We start from the raw sequence: 14,817 nt of genomic DNA on the forward strand, positions 1-14,817 counted from the left end.
CACAAATGGCAATAAATTAGTAGATTTAGGAAATTATTTTTTAAAAAAGCTAGAGAAAATATCTAGGGAAAAAGGAAAGAAGGTTGGGAAAAACTATCAATAATTATCATAATTACATATATGAAATTAATTTATTATAATTTTAAGCACCTTTTCCAATTTTTGTTGTTTGTTTTTATATATTTACTCTTTTAAACTAATTTTCATGGACATTTCTTGTGTTTTTTACTAACTTCTTGCTAATTTGAGGGTGATTTCTTCTTCTGTGAAAGAGCTCAAGCCAATTAGCTCAGGTTTCAAAGGATTAAATGAGTTTTTAAATGATCAGTTTATTTCAGATCCTTTGTATTAAGGTCTAGGGGGGCTGAGTGTTTGATAGGACAGATAATAGGTGGGGTGTCCCTTTAATTGACCTGCGAGGCTCTCCATTGGAATTCTGAGCTTGGTCCATTTGGACAGTCTGCAAACACAGACATTTCTCTGTAACAGAGATTAAATGAACACAAAAACACGGTCGCTGCCATGCTGTTTGCTTTGTGCTGAGACATCAGCAGTCACCAGTAACCATGTATTGATCTGCATTCAAAGTGCACTTAGCAGGGAGTGCTGCAGGATTAGAGGGAGGAGGGGGGGAGGGGATGAAAGGTAGGGATGGAACAGGAGGAGAGGAGAGGAGAGGAGAGGAGAGGAGAGGAGAGAGAGAGAGGGAGAGGAGAGGAGAGGAGAGGAGAGGAGAGGAGAGGCAGAACTCGACAGAGAAAGGGTGAGACACAAAGCCTTGATGATGTAAATGTATTTATGTTATTAAGAAATCAGCACTTTTGAATATAAAGTGCACATTTGTCTCTAAAGGGAGATGGAAGCAGTGGAGCTAAACATTATCGGCAGGAGCAAACAGTTGTTGACAGACAGTTATCGGAAAGCCAGTGGTGATGCAGTGAGAAGGCCCAGCTCATTAAAAATAATGAGCTGCATTGGTTTGCTCATGTACCATATTAACTGCTGATAATCAAGAAGCGTTATCACAGTTTAACATGGTATTGATTGTGATCACTAAAGAGTCCGTTTCCATTTAGATCCACCTGGACCAAACAGATGGAGTTTGAAGTGTATAGTCTAATCCCAAGGAAAACACAAGTCATATATCAAAAATTTATACATACTCCTTTTCTTTAAATTGGGCAGTTGCAGAAGTATTTTTACTTGGGTTGCAAATTGTAAGCACTCACTTACTTTCCAACTATTAATCAGTAAAATTAATTAATTAATTATTTAATCAATTAATTGATGTATTGTTCTCTAAATAACATTGCTTATTTCAAACAATATCAAATGCTTTTTATCCTAGGTCAAAGCTCCTAGCGACCGATCGTCGATTAATTGTTCTCATCCCTATTTTTACCAATATTAAGAAGGCCCTCACATAAAACTAGTCTATCTCTGCAGTAGAAAGATGCAAATACTTTTGAAATTGGTGCTACATGACCAGAGAAAACAGAGAAAAAGGAAAACCTACTGGCTGGCCAGATTTTATATTACAGCTAGAGGTATAGTTCAACCCAAACTGAAAATGTAGTCATCATCTACTCACCCTCATTCTGATGGAAAGCCATGTTTTTAGCTGTGTTGTAGCCTGTAGCTCCGAGTGTGGGAGCCGCATACCAGGAGAAAAGTTTATCAATTTGACATAAAGCAAAAATCAGCGAAGCATCCCTTTAAATCAAGAAAATAATTGACTGCTTCACTGATAATGGCATAATCCTTACAGCTCTGCACTCCACTACACCAAGAAGAAGAAAAAGGAGCAGAAGAACAAGAAGAAGAAGAAAAAAAGAAAGATATGAGAGCAGCAGAGTGGTCAGTGACGTAATTATTTGTTTGTATTGGCTATGTTGGCTACTACTTTTTTTTTTTAAACTCTTTCTACAGTAATAATTGAGAGATAAGATGCATTAATCATAATAATGGTATTTTGTGTGTGTGTGTGTGTGTGTGTGTGTGTGTGTGTGTGTGTGTGTGTTTGTGTATGATTGATTGGCTATGTTTTTTTTTTGGCTTAACATTAAATTCTGGATTTTTTTTAATATACTGTATGAGAGGACATGTATGATATGATCAACAGCAAGTGAGTGATGTACTACAAGCCCAGAAATTGGGACTTTGGAGGAGTTAATGTGCAGTCAGACTGATATTGACAGAGCTATCAGGAGGCATTTTCAGGACAGCATTGAAGCTATAGTTGTACAGCTACAGTATATATCAATGGCAGAGCTGGTGACAGGTCGCCAGCATCAAAACAACTCAATAACACAAAGCTACCAGTGCACTCAGGTCAGCGGGATACAAACAGAATGGAACTGGACTCTTTAAACTCCATCCTCCCTTACACACTAACTGACAGGAAAAAAATGAAAGTAATAAAAGTGCATTTTAAAAGTCGTGTCGTGGTAACACCTGCCCTGTCTGTTTCCCTGCAGCATTCCATGCCATCACCATGCGACATGGCTGAAGAATGAGGTATGATTCTGTTTTTGTCACCCTTGTTGGACTGCAGTTTGCCTTACAGGTAACACCCTTCCTGCTTGTGCTGTGTCACTGTATTGTTGAATGAGTGTTGCTATGCTGCTGCCTTTTGCTCTTGTCTCTGCCAATACCATTTGACTCTGATGAAGATGCAGTGCACATCTAAACGTTAGTCACTTGCGCCTAATGAAGTATTAAATGAAACAGAGTGCTCCGGTGTCTTCCCTGGGTACAGTGCTGTGAAGAGGCCCTCACTTCCTCCCTGTCCTCAGAGTAGCATTAACATGTTCAGAGGTGGATAGATCCATCACAACTTACACTCAGTTCCACTCTCTCAAAATCACACTGTATCTACAGCTCTCACACTGCAGTGGCTCATTATATACTGACTAGACGGGATATAGTGAAAGCAGACACTTATTCTGTGGAAACTAAGCATAGCTAATACTGTAACCAGGCACAGTAAGTCCCCCACAGCAAACACAATCGGACCAATGCTGCCCTGGATGAATTACATGTAATACAGCACTACAATCTCACTTTATGAGGATAAACAAAACAAGATGCTGTTGGTGTGGCAATAGTTAGACTCCTCAAGTGAGAAAGTTCTAATCTGGATTAGGCTACTGAAATGAAAACTGCCATGTTTGTTAACCTGGACTCTATTTTCTCATGTTTTTGTGTCTAAGCCACTACCTAGAGCTATGACAATAACTGCATTAGCACAATACCAAGGTTATGTGATGCCTAATGCAGGATTGAACTCATCACCGCATTTTCTTTTCTTTTTTTTTGCTGGTGAAAGTTACAGGAATGTATATGGTGTTTGATATGAAATATAAACATAGTAATCGTGTAATTATTATCATTGTTTACTTTCTTCCATACGTTCAGTGACATCTGAAGAAACAAACTTTTCCACTGTTTTTTCTCCTTCAGTTTCCTGTGTGCAAAGAGCAGAGACGGTCCATCAGGCTGACGGGGGATTTCTGTCTTGTGTGTCGGATTATTTCTGTTATGTGGTATCTATGAACAAAGAGAGTCTCGCTTACAGCTGACATATTTATTGAATGAATAAAACAATGTTTCGGTCCAACAGACCTTCATCAGGTATCTGATACACCTAATGATGATCTGTTACTGTCAGCAGTAAGCATGACAGCATGCGGGACTTTCTCTCTTTGTTTATAGATACCACATAAGAGATATAATCAGACAAAAAAATGATATACACCCTCTGCGGACGCACCTGTCACATATTCAGGTGTGCAGAGATTCTCTTCAGCTTATAGGCAGTATTAAAATCACCAGACTCGCTTGAGAAAAACACAGAACGGTGGAGTAGCTGCTGTTCTATTGCTGCATCAATCAGCTGTGGAAATATTTAAATACAGTGTAAACTTAAACTGATATTAATTTGTTTAGGAGGCTAAAATACATTTTTCTGCAGGCCCATCCACAGCAGGACATCACTTAGCTGTGGGACCACTCTTTATTTTTCAGAGGAGGGGGGTGGCTGGGGTGTGACTTTTCGACTTAAAATAAATATAAAATACAACCTATTCATGTTGTATGTTCCTCACCGAAGCCAAAATTAAAAACACAAGTCCAAACTCAGTGCCTAATGTTTTAGTGGGGTAAGTGCCTTACCCATTTTCAGCACCTCTTCTCCCCTCAGAAATAACAAACAGTTTCAATCTCTAACCACCAAGGGAGACCGGCGCAGCCGGGGTGCAGTCAGCTACCAAATAATGAGTAATACGTTGCTCTATCCCTTAGTAGTGACAAAAAAAAACAAAAACATACCGTCACAATCCTATCACTAACATGCAGTATTAACTCTTTGAAACCTGGAGTGACATCACTTTTTTGTGTTGCTTTCAGATGCCTTTCACAAACATCTAAACTTTTGAACCCAAGCACATTGGTGTGATTTATATATACAAATTTGGTTACAGATTTTTTTTTTGTCTTTTCTTGTGCTGCCTTCAAACGCCTTTTGCCAAAATTGGTATGATTTGGTCAAAAACATGGGATAAAGGCAATGATCAAATTGGTTAGATGTTACATAAATTACAAGAAATTAGTACATTTACAAAATTATTTTTTAAAAGCTAGAGAAAAATGTCTAAGAAAAAGAAAGCGAGGGAAAAACTAGATTTCAATTTCAGTTATCATAATGCTGCCTTGTTGAAGTAATAATGTTAAATTGTGTTATGAAGATATACTTATTAAGTTCAATTTTATGCATTATTGGATGTTTTTGTACAATGTTTTGCTTTGGGCTGAAACACACACTGACTGCTTGGTCTAATGATGTTTTGTTGCTTTCTTAATGTGACCCTGACATGTCAGTGAAGATAATAGGTGTTAATGGGCTGTTGGAGCCCAGACTATTTGGCATTTGTGTCTCTACTACCACTGCTCGACTGGTCAGTACACAAAAAATGTTTCAGTCTCAGCAATTGTTGGTTTAAAGATTTTTGATATTATACTTTCAAATTTCATCAAAATGCATTTGCTTGTGTTTTTCCACAGTGCAACTATTAATTATTTATTGTTGTCTTGTTTGGTCATATGGTCTATAAAATGTCAGAAAATAGTGTGAAAAATGCCAGTCACTGTTTTTCTAAAGAATACCTTCCTGTGTCTAATAAAGCTGCAGTGCATTCGTGCTTAGAAAAATGACAATTACTTATCAAAACCCTTGCCAAATCATCTCCTGACAATCAACAAAATCGGCCTAATATTTATGTATTTATCATATTTGCTTTTCTTTGAACGTTCATCCTGTTACTTATGGTTCCTAGAGTCTCCAAAAGTAGCATAGGAGCCAGAGCCTTCAGCTATCAGGCTCCCCCTTTGTGGAACCATCTTCCAATTTCAGACACCGTCTCCACATTTAAGTGCAGACTTCAGACTTTCCTCTTTGATAAAGCTTATGTTATATCTTTGATAAAACTCATATTGTATTTTTTTCATTATTTTAGGATGCCTTTTAACATCAGGCAAACATTGCGCTTCACTTGAAACTATAATGTTTGTCGAGAGTGGTACATAGATACGATAACGAACACGACAACGCGCATAGTTGTTGTGGCTCCATTGTGGACATATGGAAACATGACGCTCCGCCAGAGGTGTGGCCTTTGGACCACAGTAAAAACAAAGTTTTTGTGTGAAAGCCACATTAGCTAAAAAGTGAAACAATGTATAACTTTCCCATCTGGTGCACACCAAGGGACCGCTCTAACAAATGTGAAAACCACCTTAGTCTACCAAGGAACTTTCTATGCCACATTGAGCTCCCTCTCCTTCTCTCCCTCTCTTCATCTGCAATCATTCATGTCCTATTACTGCATGTCTCTAACTTGGCTTCTTTTCTGCTGTTTTTGTGCTCCTTTGTCTCGTAGATTTCTCAGATCGCGGCTACGCCTGGATGATGGTTGTGCTGATGCTGTGGTCCTGCCTGATGCCCTCTACTGCCGTTATTTTTAGTTGTACTTCCATTATTATTATACACATATGATAACTATTGTCACATACATATTCTATATGCATGTAACATATATACTCATGAACTGCATTTATTAATATTAATATTTCTATTACATGGTATTTCTCATTATTGTTGCTGCAGGTGTAGGTGTAGTTAGCACAAGAAAATGCGTTTCCTGCTGAAAATGCATGTGAATGCTGATGGCTAAATAGCAAAGCATTGCTGAAAATATAGGAATCTTGAAGCGTAAATGTATCGCACTGCAGAAAAACCTGGAAACTGAATGGTAAAACTGGCAGAGATGGAACGTTACCTTAAGATGATAAGAGCCGAAAGACCTTGCTAGAAACGATGGAGGCTATGCTATACTGTCAAAAGGTAGACCTTAATTAATTAATTAAAAAGGCAGAAAGAAGTACTTTATGCTTCAAAGTGCAACAAATGTAGATAATAAGTTGAATACAAGCATAAATTACCTTAAAAAGCATAAAGTTCTGACACTTGAATGGTTTATGGTTTATGCATTATGGTCATTATTGTCATAATGTGATTTCTATGTATCTCTCTCTATCATTTTGTCATATTGATAACTGTAATTTTACTAATTTTACAGTCTGTCCGTCCTGGAAGATGGATCTGTCCTTCTTCAGTCACTCTTCCTGAGGTTTCTACCATTTTTCTTCCATTAAAGGGCTTTTTGGGGGTGGATTTTTCCCTGATCCTCTGTGAGGGTCTAAGGGCAAAAGGGATGTCATATGCTGAAAATCCCTCTGAGACAAGTCATTTGTGATAATGGACTTTATAAATACAATTGACTTGACTCTCCTGCTGAAATTATTGTAAATACTGTTCACAAAAAATGATAAAATGACTACAATTGCTTCCTAATTACAAACCAGAAATACCGTCAGGCACATTAACTCATGAAATCCTACGAAAAGCACAAGTTAATGTATCTTAACAATAGGAATGCCCTTTTTGCCATATACAGAAGTCTAATGTCAACAAACATTAAGGTCCCAAAACTCAGACACAATGTCACTATTCATCAAAATATAAATTAAACTGAAAAAAATAAATATAATAATTAACTGGATCCTTCAGTCAGTATGTACAGGAATTAGGCTAGATAACATTCTTTGCCAAGAGAGCAGCACATCACACTGCAGGCCATGGCTCCAAGGCTACAACCTGCTGAGACGGTGACTGGTAGCCTGTTGGGAGCCTCTCTGTATAGTAACCACAAACCTCCACTGCAGTAACTCTGTCCTCACCTCAAAGTCATGTCGAAAAATATGGATATTAACCAAGGATCCATTTTGAAAACACAGGTTTCTAAATATCTTCTATCCATTTTTTGCCATTTATCTAGTTCCTGAAGGCAGCGGGATAAACGTTCCATTCAACAGCCACATCAACGGCTCTTCGTGGGGGAATACCAAAGCCCCGAACCCTGCAGTATATTCAGAGTGAACCCCTCCCAGTTGGACATACCCGTGTGAGAGGCGTGTGAGAGACATCCTGATGAAAACTACATCAACAAATGCAAAAACAGAGGAAGTTCTACCCTGAGATGCTTCTGAAAGTCTGAGCACAGGCAGTCTGTGAAGGCTGCTTGTATCAGAGATCTCATCAGTCACAGCTGAGGCACACAGAGACTCCAACGTAATTTCAGGGCTGTGGTTCTAGGCTCAGCTGCACCACAACAATCAAGACCAAGGTCCACACTGCCGTCAAACATGAGAGTCCTATTGAGATTATATTTTAACATGACTGCCTTTTTGGAGTGTTTCCTTCTGAGTAGCTGGAACTGTTCAGTTAAAATAAATAACAAAGAACTGATGAGTCGAGCTTTAAAAATGCCTTAAAAAGTGATCTGGCAGAAAGCACTTATGCAGATAACTTATTGTTTATCAGTTTATATGTTGGTTATTTTCTCAATTAACTAATTAGCTGTTTGTCTGATGTAAGGAAATGGTTAAAAATTGCATTTTTTGGATTGTTGTGCAAAAAAGTCAAACTGCAATTTTTGACTACTGATGCATGATACTATCAGCAGACCATCAGTATCTGCAGGTATTGGCTTTAACATGCTGATTTCTGCGAATAGATTTTTTTTTTCAATTAAAAAAGTGGACGTGTACAAAACATCAACCCCAAAAGTTTAATTTTACAAAATAAATGAATATTACATAAACTGAAAAGCATTGTATTTTATGTCTGCATCTGCTGGTGGGCTATCATGATAAGAGTATGCAGAACTTGATGTTAATTCCACTACATAAGAGATGCAAAAATCCTTAAAAATAGGTGGGGGGAAAAGTTCATATATCTGTATCAGCTATGGGCTAAATTAGTTGTTATATATATAGCATATCGGCACAAAATCCCAATTAAGGATGCACAATAATATCGGCACATCATCAGTATCAGCAGATATTGGATTTACAATCAAATATCGGAGATGGCCAACATGCTGATTTCTGCCAAAATATCAACACTATTTTTTTTTTCATTTAATTGACATGTAAGTCAAATTGTATGCATAAGAGTATGCAGCATATGACCTTAATTCCACGTAAGAATGGACTTGATGACCACTAAAATTAGGTGGGAAAAAAAGCAGATTTATTGCTATTAGTATTGGTTATTGGCTGTCCGAGTAGTTATAAATTGGTATATTGGATATCGGCAAAAAATCCAATATGGTGCATCCCTAAGCTCTGTTTGTGTGATCACACGGCTGAACTGCTGCATTCTTCCAGTTGTCAGATATCACAGTGTTGTGATCACTATTTTTCTGGCGTTATATCATCGTTACTGCATTGGGTGGAAGATGTGAGCGCATCTCTAATGAAACGGACCACAAACATTCTCCCTGCACCATCTAATCTGTGGCATTACAGCAACTCACTGTCATCCAGCGCTCGGAGGACATTTCTCTTATCTATTTGTCTGTCCACCATTTCTCCTCTGATTAAGAAACTTTTAAGGCTCTTAAATGTCCTCCTCTCTACTCCTAACAGTTTTTCACCTTTGGACATTTCTTAATGGCGAAGATGCTTTATGAATAACTTTTATCTTTAACAGGACCTAGTGTTAAGTGCACAGGGAAATTCTTAAATAACGTTTTATTGAATTTTATGAATTTCATCACAAAGAGCAACTCTTTGTCTTTGTTCTTTGTACTATGCTTTGTGAATACAGCCCAAGGTTGATGAGAGCAGTGAGACTGAACCAAAACTGTTTCAGGCATCAAACCAAAACAATCAAGCTGAAAGATACTAAAAGGCTCTGTGAGTGAACACGAACTGCAGTCGGTGATAAATCTCTGTGGGTTTGTCACCCAATTCCTCTCACATTACACCTTAGACCCAATACTACTGGAGCTTAAAATTTGCAGCTTAAAATGTACTCTGCCTTAATACTTTAACCCTTCAAAACCTGAGCAAATTGGCTTAATTCGTGTCAAAACTATGAGAAAGTGGCAATGAGTAAGTTCAGAAAAAATTACCCCAAAAACAGCAAGTAATTAGTAAAAACTACAAGAAAATTACCTAAAAATGTGCACCGAAAATGAGAGAAAAAGACAAGAAAAATTACAGTTAAAAAAGTTGAAAAGGTTGAAAAAAGTGCTTAACATAATAATAATAATTCTGTAACATTATTTTCAGCATATCTTTATGAAGATAGCCTAGTTTAACCCTTTAACACCTGGACTGACATCAGTTTTCTTGTGCTGCGTTCAGATGCCTTTCACAAGCATGTAAACCTCTGAACCTGACAGAATTTGTTAGTTTTCAATAAATTGTCCTTGACCTTGGGAAGAAAAGTCCCACAAATTGCAAATGAACAAACAAAAAAATAATTAAAAAAACCATAATGGTGACAAGAAAATGCCCTAAAATTAGGGGGTTAGTAGATATTATAAACAAACAAGGAAAAAATTCCAGAAGATTAGAGAAGATTAAAAAAAATATATAGTTATATTTTTTATAGTCTTATGGTTATATATTTAAAATGATCTTAGAGAACGAAAACTGATTTTTTCAAATGATGATTCTTCCCCTTATTTTATGCACTCTTTTAATGTCTTTCTTTTTTTTGTTGTTTTTTACTTTTCTTTTTTGTTGCTTATTTTAAGGTAATTTTCTTGTTACTTTTCATTAATGTCTTGCTATTTTTTTTTGCCATTTCCTTTTAATGCTCATTGTCTTCTTACCATGTTTTGGAAAGAAATCAAGCCAATTTGCACAGGTTTCGAAGGGTTAAACTTTATCAAAAATGGTAAAATGTGAATAACGAGGAGGAATTACATTAAAAAACCTTTATTATAGTGACTTAAACATTTAAAAAGCCAATATGTTTCGTCCACTAAGGGCCTTCCTCACAGCTTTAAAAACACGTTTTTAAAAAACATGGTCGAAAGATATTGGCTTTTTTTTTTTTTTTTTTTAATTGTTTTTGCCACTATAATATATGTTGTTGTTTTTTGTTTTTTTTATACGCTTTTCACATTTTTGGGGTGCCTGAATTTCCTTCCTGTTAATCCTGTTAGTTCTCATATGAGCACCCGACAAGTTTATGATCTATGGTTGATCATTCGCTATAAAGCAACCAGTCATCTCTCTCTTTCTATCATGCAGGGTTTTGTTTTTCATCTTCCCGAGCTTATTTCACATCATTTTCTAAATCTACTAATGTCTTCCAATTTGCTGAACATGTTGCTCATTGCCTGTTTCCCCATGTTTTGAAAGAACTGAACCTATTTGCTCATGATTTAAGGTTTAAATACTTCTGACAAGCATCTAATTAAAAAAGTGCTGTAGATGCAGGTTTTTCAAAAAGCATCCATAGCACCACCTAATTCCAAAATTTCCCCTCCAGTGGAACAGTTTCATCTTGATCCAAAAGGATTTAATAGCGTCCAGTCATGGCATCTTAATTGCATTGCAGTAAGCTTCCCTCTGCTGTCATGATATTGATGCTGGAAACTGCACTGGCAACAATGGAAGCAGCTCAGCTCTGCACAAAAAAGATACAAACAGCCTTTCATTGCTAATATCACATGTCATCTTACATGTTGATATGAATATTAAGAGTTTTCTGTGTAGACTGATGCGCCAGCCCCCCCTTCATTGACCAAAGAAAGAAAAAAAAATACTCAGGTGCAGTGAATTCACGTGATTATTCACACATTTCCAACACAAGATTCTCCTGCATGATGTGACACACATGAGCTGACACACACACACACACACACACACACACACACACACACACACAGGGAGTGTGTTTGAGCTGGTAGAAGTGAAGCAGATGCAGCAGACTTGATGCTGGCAGTCTGCACCGCACTGCGCCCCGCTTCCATCCAACACACACCAGCAGCAGCACACACACTCTGCACACGCTGCCCAACTCCTCTGCACGAGACAATGACAGCAACTACAACAAACAGCCTTCTCCATCGCTCCTCTCCTGCCGTCTTTCCTCCTCCCTGTCATGTTTTCACTCCTCTGCCAGCCTTCAGCTCCTCTGACAGCAGGATGCGGAGCCGCTGACCAATGACTAGAATTTCGAGGAGCTGTCACCCTTAATGCGGTAAACTCCCTGCCCACACACGCGCGCGCGCACACGCACACACACACGCACACACACAGGCGAGCAGAAAGACGCAGTAACAGGCAGCACAGCGGCGGCACTCGGCTTCAAAGCGACAGAAAAAGGGTCTTACGGTCCGCAGGAATTGGATTTCATCCTCGCCTTCTCCTCCTTCAGCCATGGTTAGCTTTCACGCGGAGACGCTCGTGCTGTATCTGCGTGCGGACTACAGGCTGGGTGTGCGCGTGTGTCGGTGTGTATGCGTGTTTGAGACGGAGAAAGCCAACGCACTGTGGAAGTCGTCTCTCATTGGACGGCCTGCGCTCACCGAGGGAGGAGCAGCACAGGTGTAAGCGAGTGTGTGTGCGCGCGAGCAGTTTGCCCCCATCCCCGCCCCCTCTCGGCCGCTCGGTATGGAGGCTCATTCCCGCCATAAAGGTTTCCACGTAAATTAGACTTTCAGACCAAGCTAGCCAAAAGCAGGGGCGGAGGTTCCGTTTCAGCACACATGAAAGAGCTGCGGGGTTCCTCAACCATAACATTTTGAACTTAAGACATTTAACCCTTTTAAACCTGAAAAAATTGACTTGATGTCTTTCAAAAACATAGACAGAAGGCAAATAGTAATGAAAGAAGAAATGACCCAAAAATTAGCAAGAAATTGGTCAGAAGTACAAAAAATTACCTGAAAATTAGCACAACAAATTGAAATTGAAAAGGTAATGTAAAAAGAATTACCTCAAGACAGTGCTTTTTTTTTTGGGGGGGGGCATAATTTTACATATAGCTTTTAATTAAGAAAATTATATTTTCTGGGCAATATCCTCTGATATCCTTTGATAATGTCAAATAATCAGTCCTAGCGAATTTTCAGATCTTTTCCTTGCAACATTTCACTTTTTTTTTTTAGCAGGATATTTCTTGCTCATTGTTTTTTTCTGTTTTTGAAAGAAATCAGTTTTTTTCAGGTTTCAAAAAAGATGGAATACAAAAGAAATTATTATAAGTTTGTAACATAATTTAGCATCAGAATTTTTTTCTTTAGGGTGGGATGCAGATTTAAACTCAGAAAAAGACAAACGGAAATTACACTGAAGTTATTTATTTTCAACAACAAAACAATCAACGCTTCCCGTGCTCCTGTTTGATAGTATTTTCTACACCACCATAATTAATCCACAATTTGCAATGTAAGAAAATAAAACTAATTACAAAGTGAGATCAGCCACTTGCAACACATCAGAGCTTTAAGACACACCTGAAATACATTCAGCCAGCACCTTATGGAAACCTGATTTAAATTTTTAAGACATTTTGTCCCATGTGGAGATCTTTCAGGATTTTCTTTTCAATACCAATAATACCTGGTAAAATGTCAAAAAATTGGATGTTGATAGAGAACTATATCTATAACTACAGTTTTAAAAATCATTCCAACTCAAGCAGATGATGGAGTCCACACGGCAACTGTAACGACAACGAAAGTGTCAAACGATATCATTTGTAAATAATGATAGAAAGAGAAATGATAGAAATAGCCAATCAGAATCTAATAGAAGAATAGATCTGTACATCTAATCTGGATCACAACATTTTCTGTTTTAATGTGGAAAAAGATGAATGAAGCTGTTGACTACTTTGCAGTTTGGATTTCTTTTTGTTTTTATTACTGTGAATTTAGTAATCAATGACTGATTTGTCTCCTTGACTGTAGCAGATTGTGGCCAGTAGATGGAGCTGTTGACTATCAGAAGAAGAAGAAGACGAAAGAAAAAATATCACCTTTAATAAGATGATTTATAGGCTGTCTAACCAATTTTGGATTTAGATCCAAATCCTCTGAATTTATGTTCAGTTTGGATGTCATCAGAACATTTCAGTGACATTTTTCTTAAAAAAAAAAAGTTTCCGGAGTGCTTACGATGTCAGCTTCTTAACTGCAGCTTCTCTATTTCATTTAGGATTTAGGAACAACCTTTAACATGGTATAATCACTCAATCACAGCTATTGATGGCTATGTAACCTATTTATTATTGGGCTGCAGATCACACTAAAAAGTCATTTTTCCCTGAGACGTGCAGCCAAACACTCTCTGGCACTGATGGGTCTCTGAAGTTGGTTTTGTCTTTACTGATTTTTTATCTTTTTTATCATCGTCACAATGTCAGCAGACTGATGTTAACTAAGACCAAAGGATGAATGAAACTTAACTTCAAAAGACGACAGCTCTCGTAATGAAGTGTTTGTCGTCTTTGAAGAATTTGGTGAACTCATATCCTTCTAGTTTTTATGTTTGTTTCTTCTTGCAGCGTGCCACAGCAGCAGCTCATCAACATCCATTTCTGTGGAGTGCGTAGCGTGTGCTCTGCGCCGCTGTTTACAAAACTTTATCATTCAGCAGTGTGAATGCTCACATCGGTGTTCTTATGGTTACTGTTAGTTGTAGTGCTCGGTGTGTCTTCTTTTCCACATGCAGGAGGGTGGCCCTCTGCTGCCAATTAGACAGAATGCAGGTTAACGGCACTGGTTTCACTTTTTATTGCTTTCAAAAAACTCACTTTGAAATGTGCCTTTTTAAATTATTAATATAAGCAAACTTAAACCTTAAAATATGCAGCAGTTAAAGTAAGTAAACTCCAGCCTCCATGCAAATGTTGATGATGTTAAAACCTTTCAACAAGAACAATAAAGTAATAATTAAAAAGAAATTAAAAAAACAATGAAATAAATAACACCTGTATGCAAACAACTAAACTTTGACTTCCACATACAAACCTAAAATTTAAAAAGCTTTATAAACCACATTTGCAGAAAATGAGGGAAAAAAACCTTCTCTTTTCACTTCAACAGAGAAAAAAAAAATCTACACATTTTCAAAAATGTATAACTATTCCATTAAGACATAAATACTGATGTACTGCCCCTGTTTAGTCAATGGAAAAAAATGTTTTAATATTAAGCAATTTGAAGTATTACTAACAGTGGTACATCTTGTTGGCAACGTATTAACTAGGAATGGGCACGAGTACTCAAGTTCTTTTTTGTGCATCAGGTTTACAAAGTTGCTCTTTGCCTTTTTTTTCCATTTTTTGTTAAACAAATCGCACCTTTGTGCCTCGGGTTCAAAGATATAAGTATCTGTGAAATGCCTCTGAATGCAGCCCAAGAAAAGGGATGTAACTCCATGTTTAAA

General features: G+C 37.6%; 1 protein-coding gene across 1 annotated transcript in view; it reads right to left on the bottom strand.

Annotated features, from left to right (window-relative positions):
• Positions 1-11,843, bottom strand: part of ryr2a (ryanodine receptor 2a (cardiac)) — a 237,273-nt gene extending 225,430 nt beyond the window's left edge. The window contains exon 1 of the mRNA XM_042507822.1: positions 11,757-11,843. Coding sequence (XP_042363756.1) covers positions 11,757-11,804 — 48 coding nt within the window. The 5' untranslated portion in view covers positions 11,805-11,843. The remainder of the gene's footprint in view (positions 1-11,756) is intronic.
• Between the last annotated feature and the right edge of the window lie 2,974 nt (positions 11,844-14,817).

The sequence above is a fragment of the Plectropomus leopardus genome, chromosome 19, assembly GCF_008729295.1.
Source record: "Plectropomus leopardus isolate mb chromosome 19, YSFRI_Pleo_2.0, whole genome shotgun sequence".
Classification (NCBI taxonomy): domain Eukaryota; kingdom Metazoa; phylum Chordata; class Actinopteri; order Perciformes; family Serranidae; genus Plectropomus; species Plectropomus leopardus.